At 38.7% G+C, this 19,295-nt stretch overlaps 2 protein-coding genes across 8 annotated transcripts in view; both read right to left on the reverse strand.

Moving 5' to 3' along the window:
* Positions 1 to 45: 45 nt before the first annotated feature.
* On the reverse strand, positions 46 to 5,591 carry LOC116849374 (potassium/sodium hyperpolarization-activated cyclic nucleotide-gated channel 1-like). Its single transcript, XM_032826484.1, has 8 exons — positions 5,258 to 5,591; positions 4,971 to 5,223; positions 4,626 to 4,812; positions 4,397 to 4,534; positions 3,816 to 4,293; positions 3,504 to 3,727; positions 2,949 to 3,271; positions 46 to 283 (listed from the first exon to the last, which is right to left on the reverse strand). The coding sequence occupies exons 1-7, from the start codon at positions 5,565 to 5,567 to the stop codon at positions 2,987 to 2,989; spliced, it is 1,875 nt and encodes a 624-aa protein (XP_032682375.1). The 5' UTR covers positions 5,568 to 5,591; the 3' UTR covers positions 46 to 283; positions 2,949 to 2,986.
* A 983-nt stretch (positions 5,592 to 6,574) lies between these two features.
* Positions 6,575 to 19,295, reverse strand: part of LOC116849379 (two pore potassium channel protein sup-9) — a 66,396-nt gene continuing 53,675 nt past the window's right edge. For 6 of the 7 annotated variants that reach the window (XM_032826497.1, XM_032826495.1, XM_032826493.1 and 3 more), the window contains 5 exons: positions 10,915 to 12,197; positions 10,624 to 10,779; positions 9,966 to 10,309; positions 9,766 to 9,884; positions 9,424 to 9,691 (listed from right to left, as the gene is read on the reverse strand). In XM_032826497.1, coding sequence (XP_032682388.1) covers positions 9,424 to 9,691; positions 9,766 to 9,884; positions 9,966 to 10,309; positions 10,624 to 10,779; positions 10,915 to 11,041 — 1,014 coding nt within the window. In that variant the 5' untranslated portion in view covers positions 11,042 to 12,197. Of the gene's footprint in view, positions 9,692 to 9,765; positions 9,885 to 9,965; positions 10,310 to 10,623; positions 10,780 to 10,914; positions 12,198 to 19,295 lie in introns of all 7 variants that reach the window. The other variant, XM_032826491.1, reaches the window with a different exon arrangement.

The raw sequence follows: 19,295 nt of genomic DNA on the forward strand, positions 1-19,295 counted from the left end.
GTTTTCGCTACTCAATAACGCAATCAATATTGTGGACGCAACCACGCAGCATTAAGGTTTTTTATATTACTTTGACTTACTTTGTGAGTTCCCTAATTACTTATAAGATATAAAGATTGGATTTGCATCTTTAATTGTGTGTAAATAACAATTCAAAGACTTACGTGTTTACGTATTTTACTGCACTTAGCTTTTCTTTCTTGAGGAGCAGCCATGGCCATCGCAATAATAACGAGAAGGGCGAAAATAACGAGTTTCATTTTGCCACGGATATTTATTTATTCTGGAATCAGATTTCTGTGTAAGCGGTGCTTCATATGCGGTCAGATGCAACGATAATTTAGTAATATTATTTCGACGAAAATCTCAATGATAACTGTCTGCAGCCGACTATATCTCTTTTTTAAATATTTTTGGCTTTTGACCGTCAATTGTCAAATATAAGTACATATTTTTATGTACCTCAGTAATATAGATACCAATACATAATTTATTACTGACATATTAGTTATATATACGAGCAATTTTTTATATACTAGTATTCGATTTTTTTAGGCTTGCGCGATCATTTTTAGATTTGATTTTTTAGGCTTTCGCGGCATCGGGTCGTTCCTCCCTGATGAAGCGAACTGAAACGTCGGACTCAAACAAAGATGAATCCACGCCACTCAAACCCGGATACCAAATCTAATACATACTAGTATATTTTATATATATTCAACGTCATTTTAAAGTAACTCAGGTGATAACTTTCTACGGATGTGGATCGCTTTACAGATCGTATATGATACTAAGTGATCGTGATCTTTGCGGAGTTTTTATACTTTGTATACACTTGAGTACACTATTAATTCACTCATTTGACAAGAAGATAATTTTTAATGGCGTTTTCTTTTATTTAATATTTCCGTGCATAACGACACGTGCGTCATCCACTAGCGGTTATACGAGATAAAAACATTTATCGTGAAATGTTTCCAAGAAACATATGGTGTATATTCAGTTGTAACTGCACATTAAAATACAAAGAAAGTTTGTCGAAATATATTACATGTTATGTAACAAGTTCGAGCAATGAGAGAATTTCTAATTAAATAAGTACATTTCCCCATGACGTTCGATATTGCCGCGTGTAATGGAAATTCCAATTGATTAATTACATCGATCAGCTATGATGTCTATCGCCTCTCTTGTTGCAGTTTATATTAACGAGAAAACATTATTATCGTACAATCTTAGCAAATGTATTTGTAACTGTAAGTACCTTACGAAGGTAACGAATAATACATATATACATATATATAATTATATACATGTATACATATATATAATTTTAAAATAAAAGTACGAGGGTGGTCTGAAAAGTTTCCGACCTAACAAAGATACAAGTCATTTTTTCTGAAAATTGTTTTTTATTTTTCAACATAGTCTCCTTGTAAATCTACACACTTCTCCCAGCGATGCTCCCATCTCTGTAACCCGTCGAAATAGTACTCGGCGTTTTTCTCTGCAAAATAATTGTTCACGAAGGTGATTGCCTCTTCATTTGACGAAAATCTCTGTCCTCCGAGCGCAATTTTTAGATGAGGGAACAAAAAGAAGTCGCTTGGGGCTAGATCTGGTGAGTAAGGTGGATGGTCAAGCAGTTCAAACCGTAATTCGTGGATTTTCGCCATGGCAACCGCTGAGGTGTGAGACGGTGCGTTGTCTTGGTGAAACAGGATTTTCTTTTTCTGCAAATGTGGCCGTTTTCCCGCAAGTTCTGCCTTCAGCTTGTCAAGTAATGATGCGTAGTATGCTCCTGTAATGGTTTTTCCTTTTTGAAGATAATCGATTAAAATAACTCCATGACTATCCCAAAAAACAGTCGCCATCACTTTCCCAGCCGAAAAAACAGTTTTTGCTTTTTTTGGAGCCGGTTCCCCCTTTGCAGTCCACTGTTTGGACTGTATTTTTGTTTCAGGCGTATAATGGTGTATCCAAGTTTCATCTACAGTAATTAATCGGCGCCAAAACTCGGATTTATTGCGCCTAAACTGCTCCAACAGAGCGTTGGAAATGTTCATTCGAACACGTTTTTGGTCTAACGTGAGCAAACGCGGCACCCAACGCGCGGACAGCTTTCTCATGCCTAAATGTTGATTTAATATGCGACAAACACGTTCTTTTGACATGTTCATAACCTCTGCTATCTCTCTCACTTTAATTCGGCGGTCGTCTAGCACCATTTGGTGAACTTTGGCGATGTTTTCGTCGGTAGTTGCAGTTTTTGGACGTCCTGAACGTTCATCGTCTCCCAAGCTCTTACGGCCACGTTTAAATTCAGCGGCCCAAAATTTCACTGTCGTAAATGATGGTGCAGAGTCCCCATACACAGAATCCAACTCATCTTTGATTTGCGTAGGCGTATTGCCTTTCAAAAACAAATATTTAATGACAGCTCGATACTCGATTTTGTCCATTTTCACAAAAACACTCACATCAACTTACTCAAACGACTGTTACATAACAACTGCGAGTCCAAAATGGCTGAAACTTCGGTGAGTAACTGTCAACAGATGAACAACGAAATTCACTAGCTTTTATTTACAAGTGCTGCTATCTTCACGTTGAGGTCGGAAACTTTTCAGACCACCCTCGTAGATATAAATGAATGAGACGCTCTATATGATATTATTTTATGTGGACAATAATAATATATAAGATCCTTAAATATATGATTACACGAACAGCAGGATTGTTATTTTGCGAGAAATTAACGGAGCTACGCAATACTTTTTCCAACTAACTTTTGATCAGTTGTTAATAATGGTATATTTTTTATTAGAATATTAATTTTAACTGTCAATATGTCGTAAAGAATTGATGGCTGAGTATCTTCAATATTTTAATCTTAAAGCAAGTGAATTCGCGCAACAAACAATATATAACTTACTAATATAACTTACTAATATGTCCTCACATCGCATATAATTTTTCTTTTTTTTCATATTGAGTTTGTCGGTAAGAGAGTTTTTGCACGACTAGGGGGACGCATCAGGAAATGTTTGTACTGTTTCTCGGCCCGAACGATCTTATCCACTCGTTCAATGGCGATACGTTCAATCTCCGCAAACAATTCGCTGTGCACAGCTATACATTGACGAAAATCCTTGCGATCGATTCGGTACAATTCGCAGACATCGATGGCGACGACGCTGGCCACCCTTCGTTCATCCGCCACTAAGAGAGCGATCTCGCCGAAATAGGCTCCGTCATCCAAATGGCATATCTTGAAGTAATAGATAGTTATTCCTGTTTTTATCACGATACTTTCGTTTAGTTCGAATTTTAATTATTATACAATGTTGACTATCGCGCAAATGGCACAAATTATCAAAAGAGTTTCTTAAGAAATACCTAAATGTTCAAATAACACATTTTAAGAATTATATGTATCTTATTTTGCTTATTTTTTCTCATCATAGTCTTAGAAATCGAATACAAAAATTGGAAGAACTTACTTCTTTCCCAGTTGGCGTCAGGATCGCTACGGTTCCTGAAGACAAGAAGAACATGCAGTCACCGTGGCTACCAGCTTTGATAATCACCTCGTTCGGTAGATATAACTCGAATTTCAAGTTTTTCACTATCGACTGCAGAATATGCCTGGGTAGACTCTTGAATATCGCTACGTTTTCAATTAATCGCCGGCAAGACTCGAGCGCGATCTCTTCGCGTAACGTTTCTGAAGAAACAAAGTTTCATTATCCTAATATACATTATCCTAATAAAGATTTCATGTTCTGATTTTCACATTCATCATCTTTTTTAACCTGACAAGTTGGACAAAATTTGTTTCTCGCGAAAATAACTGTTCTTGAAGCGATAATAGTAATAAGCCAAGAGACGCTTCTTCATGTGCGGCACTAACTGCTTCTGTCTAGTGTACGCCTTCACTTCGTTTATGATCTCTTGAAACTTCGTTTCGGACTCCGTTCTCTCAGATGTGACCCGAAGGAACATAACTAGAAGGAGACACAATGCGTCTGCTTTTATCTGCCGAAGATATATAGCGCTTTTAGAGAGACAAACAATAAATAAATAATACGATGCTTTACTCAAGAAGTAACACAGAATAATCCTGCCGATAAGCATGATAAAACTGCTCAAGATGAGGTGACCATCCGTTTTAGGTTTGAAGAGACCGTAACCAGTTGCTAGAACATTCTCCAGCACGATCAGCATGGCATTTTGGAATCTGAACATGAGAGTGCGGTCCTCTAAGCCCGTCATCCAGCAATTCTCGCATTCCTTTCCACGTGTGATGACAATAAAGATTAAAATTACAATTTTTTTTTAATGTGTTTAACGTAGCATATAAATTTCTGCGGTTCAATATCGGAGACTTGCTTACTCGCGGCGGAATGTTGACGAAGTGCATCATTAATAAAATCGGTATTAAGTAACACAGACAGGAGAACCAGAAGATTAAGTATATTCCCAGTAATAGCGTAATGTATAATTCATAGTAAAAATGCTTAATTTCAAAGTGCTGAAATAGAAAGCGTTTATCATGTAATAATATAACATCATTATGTATTTTTATGGAAAAGCTGATAGGATTTAAGTTTAAGTTTTATCACCTGAAATAGATAAAAAATGTTCGACCTAAACGTCGAGTAGCGTGTTATCTTCATAAAAGGCAATATATTGATTAAGGTAACGATATGATACGAGCCATCTCCTGGCAGTCTTCGCCATGGCAGCGTTATGTGATCGTACGGAAAGGACGATAGCACATCTGGCAGGAAAAGTCCTTTAAGATAGAACCTATAAAGATTATTTTTTCAGCGTCACATGTGGATATATTAATCTAACAAGACAAAACTCAAATTAAACTAAAAAATTGAGAATGCAACAAAATTAAATAAAAATAATGAAATTAATTGTGCAAAAACTTGGGTGAGGTATTACATGTGAAGTCTCACATAAGTATTTTACTAAGTTTCAACTCGATATGCATGTCTTTGCTGTCGTAATAACCCGTAATGCAATTAAGCGATATGTCCAACCAGCAAATCGCATAAATCGGGATATTCACTTTATCCAGGAGAATCGATTCGTAGTCCATAACAACGAAGCAGATCATGAAAGGTATCGTCAGGAAGGCGATTGAGTAAATCGCCATCATGAATGTATCCCAAAGGTATCTATGAATTTTCTCGTTCAGAATGACGATTTCTTTGAGCTATTCACCGAACAATATAAGTAATGCTTATACATAAAAGTATTTTGTATCTTAGAGAGAGAAAGAGAAAGAAAGATATATCGTATATAAAAGGAAACGTAGAAAGGTACTTGGCGTAACTAAACGGATGTATTATCCACCAATGTTTGAGAGCAGCGTGCCTTCTTCTCTCGGCAGTCACCGTGGCCGTGCTGTCCATGTAACGACCGCATTTTGGAGTATATTTACTGATACCACACCAAGCTATCCACACATTTTTGAAAGTCAATGGTTGTATAGTCGCGAAGGGAAACTCGTGTTCTCGATTCACAGGTAGTTCGCATATATGCTTGGTCATTATTTAATAATTAATCAAGTCAAGAACAAGTTTGCAAATAACATATTAGGTTAAATTGTAACATATATTTCATGTACAAAATATTTACCCAAACACCTGAATAACAGCTCATGAATATGAATTCATAATAGAGAGGCACAATGTTCAAATCCTAGAGAATACAAAACATCTCAGAATTATTCTGAATGTATCTAGGATATCCTAGAAAAATTCAAAATATTTAAAATATATCCAAAATAATTTTAGAATATTCTGTATTATCTGAGATAAGTGTTTGAAAAATTTTCTGGTAAATATTGATTTTTCTGTTGTTTACGAAGTCTTGGTTGTACAGAATTATGAATGCAATACTGCCTTTACGCAGTAAACATTCTTGCGAAAATTAATAGGAGCATTGCCTGATTTGTAAGCTTGCGAAATTCTTCGTGCGAATTTAAACATAAATTCGTCGAAATATTTTTCATAGAATTTTATATACATGTCTTTATACACGTCGTCTGTGTTTACCAACTCTTTCAAGAGCGATGTATTTATTTCTTTATGACAAAATAAAAAAACCTGCCGTTGAATAGCACTACTTGATAAAGCGGAAGTAAGCCCGATCCGATTGTTTAGTCGTACTATTTCAAATCCAATTTATCAAAGTGACGACGGAAGTGGCGTAGCGGAAACTTTGAAACTAATTACTATGTCCAATCATAAATGCACCGAGCTTATTTATATAGCGTTATTAAACAATAGCATTGTCAGCATTTTTAGTTCTATCAAGTTGGAGAGGCGTTTCTTCATCGGAGTTTGTCACTCATTTTAGCATCCTTTTAACTATGTTATCAGTAAAATTTGCAAATAATTTATAAATATCAGTATCAATTATAAATTGTTTTGTATTATATATATATTCTGTTTTATACTGTATCATATATATGTTTATAGTGGCATTTTTTCTGTTTTTCTTTTTAATTATATTAGTACTAAGAAGAAGGTATAGAATTATATATATTCGGAGCTTTAGATAAAAAGATTATTGTAACACGCCGTATTGTGTGATGTTTATTAAAAATGTATTCACATTAAAAAATAGAGGCATATAGAGTATATGTTATAATAATATTACATAATAATCATCTATTTCATTTTGTCATGGTGACTACTCCATATCTTTATCCCATCTGTGAATCTTTACTCCATATCTGTGAATAAATTCGCACTTTTTTAAATGTTGTGCACATTACGATGCGTTCCAGAAAAAATCGACGATATTTTCGATGATGTCGGCATATTTTAACATCTATTATTTTCTCACAACACAAACTCTCTGGTATTATTACAACTTGTGCGTATATTGATCACAACGATCGCATTTTCTAATTCACGAAGTACAATGTGGCATACAATAGAGGAAGCACCAATTGACATATCAATTATTTCGATCAAGCATTCAAACATATGATTTAATTCACATTCTTAGTATGCGTCTTATTAAAAATAAATATAAATAGAAAAAATTGATGTGCAGTATATATCAATTTCAAAGTGTAAATAAATTCCATTTAGCAATATGTCGGAAGTATTAATTACTTGCTTGAACTTTTCCTACCGCGAATGTTGAACACTTAGTATAAAACGAAATACAAAATTCCTTAAACGAGATCGACGCAGCTGATTGTAACAATTAAATTTTAGAGAAAGAGCAATTTTAAATAATTAATTTAGAGCAAGATTGAAATTTAATAAAAAAAATAATAACTGTATATTTTATTTAATTTCAGCTATCAGTCTTCCCGGGTATTTTTTTCTACGTTTCTCTTTATTTTATAAATGTCTTAAAAAAATACAAGACTCGCGATACGTCGCATATACACATCTGCAACCTGATTACGTCAAATGATCATGTCAAATTTCGCCAGGCAATATTTCTTTACACTTAGGGCCAGTTTTTCAATAACTTAGATTCAAATTTAAACTCTATTCTAACAATGCGTTTGTTTTGTTTAAACAGAGTTTAAGTTGAAATCTAAGTTTAAATTATCCTTGAAAAATCGGCCCTTACGGGTATAAATATGGAAATATGTATACAATGTTACGCTATTGAGGCCAAAGTATTGTTCTATTGTGTTTATGCTCATATGTATAGTTCTTGCACGATATCGCACGATCTTACTAAATCTTAGAGATTCTCGTGAAATCTTTTCGCACAAGTAGACATCGCATATCTGATGCATGAATTAAAATATTAATTATTATTTCTTAATGTAACGTATGAAACAGAACATCATAAATTCACCGTAAATTTTTTTAGCTAGAATTATGAATACATGATAATTCTTATTTTGCACAAGTTCTTTTCTCTTATTTTTATAGATTCTTTTTTATCCTTTTTACAATAAAACATATAAGCCCTTAGGTTTATATACATAAGAATTAAATAAATTAAATATATAAATTCTTAAAATAAAATCTTTTTGCAATAAAAATAAACTTCTAATTAGACTGCAACGGGAAAAATATTATACAAAAATTAAATGTGTGGCAACGGTACGAAGTCAGCCGTTAAATTGATTCCACTGAACACGAGAACCTCCAAGTTGTCGCGCAACGATCTATGCCTCGTGCGGTTCACACATATTATTCTAGTGCAACATCAATAACTACGATCTATAAATGCATTTTTTATCGGATAATCCGCGTTTGAGCTCGCGAATACTATTTCTGAGGTACTGGATGTTTCGTTCTTATATGAGACACGATTCGTGAAGGTTACCTATTCGGAAAATTACCCGGACGATCCATGTCTCGTGACTATACGATGCGGTTTCGTCGCGGAGCGATATGATGTGTCACCATACGTTTATCAAAAAAATTCAAACGACCGTAGCGAGTCACTCGCCGTCCGACGAGTCGATATCGACTCAGTATCGACAATTACGTGTATACAATATCCACTTGGTGGCTAGGACCGACATACGCGGTCGTCAACGTGAACTATCAAAATGTATCAACTTCGAGGATACGTATCAATCGATACAACATTGAGAAGTGCAACAGGAATATGCAAGCATTCCGTGCTCAATGATCGTCAAACGACATTTCACAGTCAGCCAACAATTACGCATGTCAAACATTGAGGGCGAACAGTAACGTCGGAAACTTTTTTGTTTGTTTTTTAGATCTCTTATTTCCCATGGGGTGAGGAGACATTATGTGTCGTCGTCTTCTGCGGCCGCGGAATCTTTGAAGAATATTTTTCTTTCTCTCTCACTTGTGAGAAAAATATCGACTCTCATACGTCGATGCTGAGCAGCCTCCCGGCCTTCGAAAATCGGCAACGTGCGACAATGAAATTCCTTCCATTAGACGAATATTCATTTCATGTGAATGCTAGCAGAGGTCGAAGGCAGTCAGTAAACTTGATACCCGGACGAATCTAGCAGCTCGGAATATATCGAACCGAGGCAAGTAAAAGAGCATACGCTCATGTAGTTTTCTGTGTCGTGGACAATCGGTTCATGTTCGACCAGAAGCTTGCTGTTCATTGCCACAACTTTGTCGTCCAGCGTAAGAACATGCTGCGAGACGGACTGCATCTCATTGTCTTCGCGACAATTAAGCTTGTCAAACGTTGAGAGAGAATGGTAACGTCGGAAACTTTTTTGTTTGTTTTTCAGATCTCTTTTCCATGGGATGAGGAAAGATTATGCTTCGTTGTCTTTTGCGGCCGCGGAATTTTTGGGGAATATTTCTCTTTCTCTCTCACTTGTGAGAAGAATATCGACTCTCATACGTCGATGCCGAGCAGCTCCCGGCTGTCGGCCTTCGAAAGTCGACAACGTAAACTGCGACGACGAAACTCCTTCCATCAGACGGATGCTCGTTTCATACGAAGGCTGGCAGAGGTCGAAGGCGGTCGGTAACCTTGATACCCGGATGGATCCAGCAGCTCGGAATTTGCCGGACCGAGGCAAGTGCAGGAACACACGCTCACGCAGTCTTCCGTGTCGTGGACGATCGGCTCATGTCCGGCCAGAAGCTTGCCGTTCACCGCCACGACTTCGCCGTCCAGCGTCAGGACGTGTTGTGAGGCGGACTGCATCTCGTTGTCTTCGCGACGCGCCTCACCGGTGTTCCTGTCTCCAGAAAATTATTGTCTCGCTTATTGATAGACTTACTAAAATTACCACAAGAAAAAAGATATATTCACATCGTCATGAAGCGCAGCACAAGCAGATTGATACTGGCGGCAACTACGGCCAAGCCGAAGAGGATGAAAACTAGACTCAAAGCCACGTATCCGGGTTTATTGGAGAGCGCATGGTCGTTCTGCAAGAAAAGCGATCGAGCCTCACGTCTTTTCGCTTCTTCTCGAGATCACGAGTGCGAGACGAATCCTGCGTTACCCACCTGAAGAGCGACAAAGTCGCCGAAGCCTATGGTGGTTAACGTCACGAAGCAATAATAGAAACTGTCGAAATAGCTCCAGCCCTCGTATCGTGAGAACACCGCAGCGCCCGTTGTGATGATTATACTTGAGAGCAGACCGGTCGCCAACATGAGATTCATCTCGGTAGCCTCGGTCTTCTGACATCTGAGATACGTTTTCGCTCTCCTGATCACGACCGACGCAAACTTGTTCAACCGCTCGCCGATACTCTGGAACATCACCAGCCCCAACGGGATTCCCACCATCGCATACGCCATGCAGAACGCCTTTCCACCTATGGTTACTGGCGTGGAGTGTCCGTAACCTTGCAGAAAATTGCATCCAAGTCTTATGAGGTCGAGATCTTATCAAGTACAATCGCGTAACGTAATTTTACAAATGCATATGTCTTGCGAATATAAGCAAATTATACAAAATTGTACAAAATGTACAAAAAAACATTAGTACACAAAACAATGTTGCGTGGCTTGAAATAAAAAACTCAAGGTTCAGTAAAAATTAATTTGCATTTGAAATTAAAGTTAGATTTAATTGAAATTTAATTATTACGTCTTGTTGCACAGAATCTTTTGTCTTATGTTGATATTCTTTCGCGAATGGTTCATAAGTGCAACTCACCGATCATGGCTAATACTAAAGTAGCAAAATAGAAGGCACCCGCGAACTTCCATTGCGGCCCCGCTTTGTGCGGCTTATTCTCGATTATCACGATTTCGACCATCTTGTAGTCCTCTGGCGTGATGTTGTACTTCTTCATCATGTTACGGCGGATCTCTGCAAAGGCATTTCCCGCGCGCACGCGGCGGAAATAATTAATCGTCGATTATCGATCGCGCGCCGCGCGCGTAAAAATACCTCGGGGCGCGAAATACGTCGTCGTCAGAGATGGTGGTGATGGCTGCTACTCACCGGAGAGAAATTCCCAGCGTTTCTTCTCAGTGTCGGATTCAAGGGCGTCAAACACCGCGGCACCGACCAATAAATACGTGAACGTGCACACTACTAGCGACAGAGTCCTGACATTCTGCCTCTTCATCTTCGTCGCTTTGTCCTCGCGAGCAGTAACGCGCGCGTTCTCGGCGCGCTATGCAATAAAAAATTCCACAACACCGCTGTCAACGAGTACGCCGAGATTTGCCCTGACAGTAACACGCCTCACGGCGTGCCACATTTATATAGGAAAGGGAGAACGCCCCGTGAAACACACTCACCCCGCGACGCGCGTAAATAAATATCTATCTCGCGCCGGATACGCGAACGCCGATGCACCCTCCCATCTTCGCGGAGGATATCAATTTATAAGACATATCAGAGAACACACGTCTGGGATGTCGGAACGCCACGAGAGCGTGCACGATACTCACGAGACAGCGATCACTGCACGCTACCCGCCCGAGTATTGATCGCGCGCCGACAAGGGATGGTCCATGAGAAGGCGCTGGCTGTTTATCCTTCTCCGTAGGTATACGCGGTGGTAAACACTCTGACAGTGCGATCCGGCGATAATCGTGGCGACGACGTGCGGCCGAGTGGGTGATAACATAGTCGAGAGGTAAGCGCGGCACAGTAGTGCAAAACGCTTTCGGAACGACAGTAGTTATATCCGTCGTGTTGCGGACCGCCCGTCGGCCGAAATGTAGCATCGATCTTCTTCGCGCGTGTCGAATCTACCGCTGATAACTCGGAGAACTGCGCGTCTCTGTGAATTTACGTCGCTAGAACTTTGGAAAGAATCGTGTGCGCTGTTTTATTTTGTCATCTTTGATGATGAGTTTATTGGATGCGTCAAGTGTATTTACAGAATTCTTTCATAGAGAACGATATTAAAGAGATGTTTATTATATGTTTATGTTCTAAGTGGAGTTCTTTTGCGTGAAAAACAATCTGGTTATCGTCGAGGAACATAGTTCACCAGACACGAAGTATACATTTGCTCCCACGCGAAACGTGACATTGTGTAAAGGTACGATAAAACGACGGAAGTTGCGCGCGACAACAAAATGTCATTGCGAACTAACGTATATATAGGTGTTGTGTGGTCTCTGTTTCGATAGTTTACTACCTATCCGATTTCCTCTACAGTTGTTCGTCGACAACAGTGACAACAGTCCGTATTGCTATTCCATATCGCTATGCTCCCCTGAGAAATTTCACATGTCGTCCAATCGTGAAGTCGGGTAACTGACTTGAAACTGAAAAAAAAGAAGAATGAGTGATGACGTATCAATGCTGGAATAAAAAATGGTGCAAATATAGATGTTAGTTTATCATAAAGCCAAATGCTGGAAAATATTTTTTGCTATATTATTTTTAAAATTTAATCATTCATTAGACGCTAAAAAGGATATAATGTTTTCGATGAAAATATTAAATCTCTTTCTCTCTCTCTCTCTCTTCTCCTCTTCTTTCTCTCTCTCTCTCTCTCTCTCACACACTCACTCACTCACTCACTAGGTAAATAATATTTTTTCGCTAAAAAAATATTTCCAGAGCATAAAAAGATTCATGAATTTAAAAGATCTTCCATTACGCCGTCAAAGTTATTTTTATATCGCAACGAAATTTTGTGGTGAATGATATATCGAAGTGATGCAACGGTGACAGATTCCATTTACGATCATTACATTCGTCGATTACAAGCTTCCGAGTATTAAAGAACGAAGAAACCTCTACATCAAAAGCTGAGAATTATTATATCATATCATATCTGAGATTTATTATTATATTATATCGATAAACGAAATCCTGTTTTTAGGGATATCCGAGTTATTATATCATACCATATCAGTGATTGAGCACATCGAATTGGCGATGATGAAACTCTCTCCAGATCATAGCATTAAACATTTTTCAAGTTCTTGTTCATGTATTTGTCGCCGAAAGTGACTATAACTTTAATGAGATCAATAATTTTTTTCTCTCAGTGCGCATTAAAAGTAAAGGTTCTTAGGAATTCCTCAGATCAGTATGTTGGAACTTCACGCAATTCTTATTGTTGAGCGCGTCAGCTTATGAGAAAGTTGAAAAGACGAAAGATAGTAGGAGAGGCACAACTCATTGAACGGGAAAATATACACACACACACACACACACACACACACACACATTTCGTTGTCTTCAAATATTCACAATAACGCGTAAATAACGCCTTAAAAGCGTGTTAAGTACTTGCTTCATATGCACGTATCGATCCAAAATAACGACGGCACTGTTTCACAGCGCGAGAGTACTGATACAAGAGTTATCAGCGACACGTAACTTTCTACGACGAGAGTCATACGACATCATTACTTATCCTATTCGATCCTCGTGATGATCGGGCGCGAACGAGCTTTTGAACTTTTTCCCGACCGTAAATCTCCAACAGCTCCTATGTACGACACGGAGTGCGACCATTCGACGTTACTTCTCTCTGCCAAATGCCGATCGCGGAACTTGGGAAGTTACCCAATGCAATGTGCCCTGCGGGAATCCGTCTCGATGAACGCGTCACGCACGAAGGGGTGCATCGGACGTCCGACTATTTGCATGCTGATGGACGCGCTACCGATTCCATTCGCGCGTCGCATCGATAACGAACAACGATCCATATCTCTGCCAATGAACGCGAGATAAAAGTGAGAGAAAGAGAGAGAGAGAGAGGAAAGAAAGAGAGAGAGACGTAAGAAAATTGCCGTCGATTTTTTGTGTATGTATGTGTGTATGTTGGTAGGTGCGCGTGGCCGCAGTTAAGGCGTTACCCTATTTGTCAAGGAAAATTACACTTTTCGATTTACGTCAGTGTTCGCCTTGAACGCGGTATGCGCTTCGAGTATCTTTATCACACCTCCTTATCTCGGGTCCCTTCTGATTTACCTCGAATGTTTTGCGTGTATCGGTAATAAGCGGTATGAGTCTAATATCGGTTACGTCACGAATGTTAACCAAAGTCACAGAACCGTTTCATTAGACGCGTCTCTAATGACGCAATAATAGGTCAACGGAGAAAAGAGAGAGAGAGAGAGGGAGAGAGAGAGAGAGAGAGAGAGAGAGAGAGAGAGAAGGGAAATTACGCCTCGTATTTTTGCGACGAACGAAAATAGCCGTCGGCTGCTCTGGCGCTGAAGACAAGGTAACAAGAGGAGAAGGAGGAAGGGGTGTCATATTTCAACGGCGATCCGTGTAAATGTTTAGCGAAGAGAGTAGCCCGGTAAACGCATGTTGAAATTACCGTACTTGAAAGTGCAGATATTTCGCGTTTGGACCGAGGAAAAGCAAGATGCACCCGCGAGTCATTCCGATGAAAAAAAAAAGTTAACTGCGGCAGCCAGAATCTGTGAGCAGTAGCTAAATCTCGTTGTAACGTATAGATATCTGAAAATTTATAACTACCAGTGCACGGGAAAAACAGCATGGTTAGTCAATATTGAATCTGGCTGATACAACCAGATTTATGTGACCAACCATGCTGTTTTTTCCGTGTAAGTATATATTTAGTATGAAACCGATGCAATGGCAACAGTAGCGGAAGTTTTAGTTGTAACAATCAATTTTTCATTGCAACAACAAATACAACGAATACAGTGAAATCTTTCTGCAGTGAAATTTTTTTTCGTATACTATACGCGATATCTGTGTCGATTGGGAGATGACATGGCCACAGGGAAAATATGCGACGCATGAAATTTTCAAATTAATTGGTATTTTCAAAAGTCAGCTTTCACTAACAACTACAAATCATTGCTGCTTGACAATCAATGACGAGTATTTTCGGTAGTTGAAGAAACAGAACAATCAATCAATGTTCTCCAAATATTGCGTGACATATGTGGCAAGGAAAACGTCTAAAAAATTACCCACGGTGGTTAGTTAAGGTCAAAAGTAAAACTTTGTTCAGCGTAACACCTCTCAGAGGGAAGGTGCTAAGGAACAACTGACAAATAACCCTCTTAGAGGAATACACTCGCTTCGTTTCGACCTCTGTCTACCTCTTCGCGTTGTTGTTGACGAACGGCCAAGTCGCAAGAAAAGGGATGGTGAAGGGATGAGAGAAGTAGTATTCCACGGTAATAATGCCGTCATAGATCTTTCAAGGAAGCTGGGAATCGAGAATACCCGTCAAACGCAGATTCCTCGAACTCTTCATGGAGCGAAAACGGAGAGGTGTCTCCTCGAAGCAATGAACTCTAAGGTCCCATCGATTTTGCATTATTGGCTAGCTTCTCCTTTGCTCCCCCTTTGCTTTTATTCGAATGCGCTGCGTCGAGGAAGTTCTCATGCCACAATCTTGGATCCGGATCAACGGATCTACAAAGCTCAAAATGCAGACTACACGCCCCAAATAGCGTGTCCCAAACCAAATTCATACCCCTATCCATTAAAGAATCTACAGACTTATGAGTATCTTTCTCTTCCTGTTTTATTTTTAGGAACTTTCTTGTTTCTGTAATATGTTTCACCTTTTTATTCGGAATTTTAGACTCTAGAGACACAATAAAAATTTAGGAAATTAAATATCTAAAAAATCGACGCGTTAACTAATAATGAACGACGTTGCGAAACGTTCGGACGAATATCATGCGAATATCTAGAATTTTTGGATTTTCCGAAATCATGTGAACTGCATAGAACAATTTCGGCACTACGGTATTGATAGAGTATACCTCACTGCACATTTTCCGCTGATTTCTCATTTCATCAGAGCATTCCGATTGTCGTTTGCCAAAATTTCGGCATCAATAGACGGCACACACGAAATTTTCCGCAATCCGGCCACATTCAATCTCAGAAATTACAACACGCCACTTGTACATTTCCGCGAAATTATCCAGCTATAGCTTTCACAGTTTCAACACGCGCACACACATCTCGGTTCGCACGCCAAACCAGTCGTGTGAAACGTTGTTTGATGAAAACTTAATCGGGCATGCATTAGATCGAGCCTGGTGAGTAACAGGATTTCGCCTGTGCACACACACACACACGGCGTTTCGCATGCGAATCTATCTACAATATAAATAAAATTGAAACTCCGTCCGTCCATCCCTCTGTCTGCCTGTTCGCTTGTTTGTTCAGGCGTCACGTAAAAACGGCTGACCCGATTCTCGCAAAAGTCGCGACGCATCACATGGGCAATCTAACTTGGAATTTAGATGACACGCCGTGTCGAAGATTCATTCGATAGACGAAAGTAACGCGGCGGGCTCGACTGGGAAATCGGCGATGGCGCGTTTACTATCGACTTTACGATGAGAATTTCTCGTACGACATAAAAATCATAAAAAAGCAGGGAATGGGAAACGAGAGAGACGCCGATTTTGATCACGGCACGCGAATTTTCGCAGTCTTGGCACGATTCATGAGTGATTTCGTAAATTAACATTCCTTCGTCGTCTCGGCGTAATTTTGCGGGCTCAAAGCGCATTTGCTGATCCATCGGAACGATATTTAAATACTTATGCGAGAAATTTACACGTTTCTCGCGAAGCGTGCAACACTTCTGTCGATTATTTTACGATATTTTAAGAGAACTTTTATATCTCTGGAATGTTTTCATTACATTCTTGCCCCGGCATTCTTCTTGCGCGCAGCCTTCCGACCCGATTGTTAAAATCGCGAGTTCGATTTCTCTCGCAATTAGGTCAAGCGTGCGGATATCTGAAAGCGACGCCTGTGGTTCATCACTCTACGCTTTATCGGCGCAAAAGTGCTGCTACGATAGCGTGTACTCTTATTATCCCTTTTGTAAACTCATTTCCCGCTGTCGATCATCTAAATATTGAGAATATAGCGCGATCTACCGCAAAATCACGTCTTCCGCGATTTCTGTCGTTCTTATTCTGTCGAAGCTACCGTAATTTTTCGCGTAAAAAATTAATTCTCCGCAAGTTTCCTCCCAGACACCGTATTCCTTTTTGCTCGAACTTTGAATTTCCATTATTTTTTCATCAAAATAAAGCACACGGAACTATGAAAAGGATAGGGATCGTGTAGTACTGAACGCACAGATATTAAGCGAAAGCTATAAGAAGCGCGCGTGGTCGAGGCGCAATGTAAAATAATGCAAAATGAAATTTATTAGCTCGATACGGCAGAGAAAAAAAGTGTTGCATCCCTCAGATGCCTCGGGAGACTATCTCGAGCGTGGCGGCAGGCTACCACGTACTTCTCTTCGGGGAATCTCAACCTTGATCTATTTTCAACGTCGCGCACGGCAGAGCGGACAGGTGCCTCGATGGTCTACGCTTCCTTTGTCTTAATCAAGAGACGCGGCAGTGTCTCGCGCCAAATGAACGTGCGAAGCGAGGAACGTATATTTACGCGATACTTCTAGTTGATCAGAGATTTCAAAAGAGCTGATGGATGCAAGATTTCTCGTTCTGCTATAACAGCTGATCTGATCAAGTTCTAAGTGATCTCAATCGATTCTTTAAGATCCAATAACATTTAGAAACTATCTTTACTTTTACTCTATATGCTTTATTAGAGAAGATATCTTGGAACAAAGTCCGAAATCGTCAAATTTTCATTAATGAAATTTCGATGTCGTCGACCAATTTTAACATCTCTTTGCGTCTTGTCACGAGATGATGCGAGGTTATTTGTAGCTAATTTGACAATCTATCAAATCTGACAGCTATCAGATCAGATCGAAAGACACAGGGACGCTAATAAAAAGAAATCATTTAGTTTTACATGTTATTACACTTACTTTAGTTATTACATATATATATTAATAAGCTTACTTTTACCACGGTGTTGTTGCGCGTCACGTTCCGTAATCATCATTGACGATCAACACTAGTGTGTCCATGTAAATGATTATATGAGACTCGCAACATATAGCTCGCGTATTCCTAGTCGGTTATTTCAACAGGCGCTTATTTTGGTGATTTAGGGACATGTCTTCGCGTGTAAGATGGACTTGTAATACGGCCGTTCAACATCGTTCTTAAGTGCCTTTCATTACACGCAATAGAAGCGTAACCAGATTTTCCGTGCAATTTCACGCCATAGAGAGAGTCTCGCGACCAAGTTGTCGCCACGAAGTTGAGTAACATAGATCGCCATGCGCACCGATGATTAAGCGGTCTAGTTTTAATTGTCACTACCGGCTAACGAATTAACACACATACATATCGCTCGAAGTTGTTACGTCTACTTTGTGTCGGTCGTACCTTGTTTCGACTGACCGTAAATCAATTCGAAAGTTATCGAGTCGAAATTTTAGCTCTACCTTCGACCTGAACTTCCTAACATCTGTATATGCTGAAAGATCAGATATGTTTAATACGTATGGAAACTGAAGTCCTACTTGGGGCCTTTAAATGACGGAAAACGTACAAAATGCTATTTGTAAGTCCTAAAGAAAGCCCCTTGGCAAAACCTCTCTCAAGCTAGCAGGACCAAATGAGCAGAATCGAATTGGACCTATCGCATTTTTTAGTACTCATTTTGTACTATTTTGTACCACAAAAAAAATTTGTACCACGTGCCGTTTTTTAAAAAAAATTTAAAAAACCACTTTAAAAAAAATGGTGGCGCTGCTAACTTGATATCAAGCTAACAGGACCAAAAAAAAAAAATAAACCATAATACACACAATTAGTACTGAATTTGTACTAATTTGTACCATTCAAAATAAATCAAAAATTTTATATTTTCCCCTTTAAACAACCCCTCCCTTATCTAAACCTAATATAAAGATAGCAGGATCACGATTTTTTCACTAATTTCACTAATTTGTACCACCAAGAAAAGTATGTAAATATTTCTGTTTACCCCTTAAAACAATCTCACATTTAACCAACTTCAAAAATAAAATTTTTCTCTTTCGATTATTAAGAATTAAATCGATAGAATCAAATTATATTTATTGCGTTTTTTATTACTCATTGTGTACTATTTTGTACCATAAAAAATAATTTTGTACCCCGTATTATTTAAAAAAATATTGTGGTCCTGCTAACTTAATATAAAGAGAACAAAATAAAAACTGATAAAAAACGACAAGAAATAATAGATTTTATCGTTTTTGAATTTGTACTAATTTGTCAAGAAAAAGTGAAAAAATCGTGATCCTGCTATCTTTATATTAGGTTTAGATAAGGGAGGGGTTATTTAAAAGGGAAAATATAAAATTTTTGATTTATTTTGAATGGTACAAATTAGTACAAATTCAGTACTAATTGTGTGTACCATGGTTTATTTTTTTTTTTTGGTCCTGTTAGCTTGATATCAAGTTAGCAGCGCCACCATTTTTTTTAAAGTGGTTTTTTAAATTTTTTTTAAAAAACGGCACGTGGTACAAA

This window comes from Odontomachus brunneus, unplaced genomic scaffold (assembly GCF_010583005.1).
Source record: "Odontomachus brunneus isolate Ranch 3 - 2012 unplaced genomic scaffold, Obru_v1 Obru_scaffold_113, whole genome shotgun sequence".
Classification (NCBI taxonomy): Eukaryota; Metazoa; Arthropoda; class Insecta; order Hymenoptera; family Formicidae; genus Odontomachus; species Odontomachus brunneus.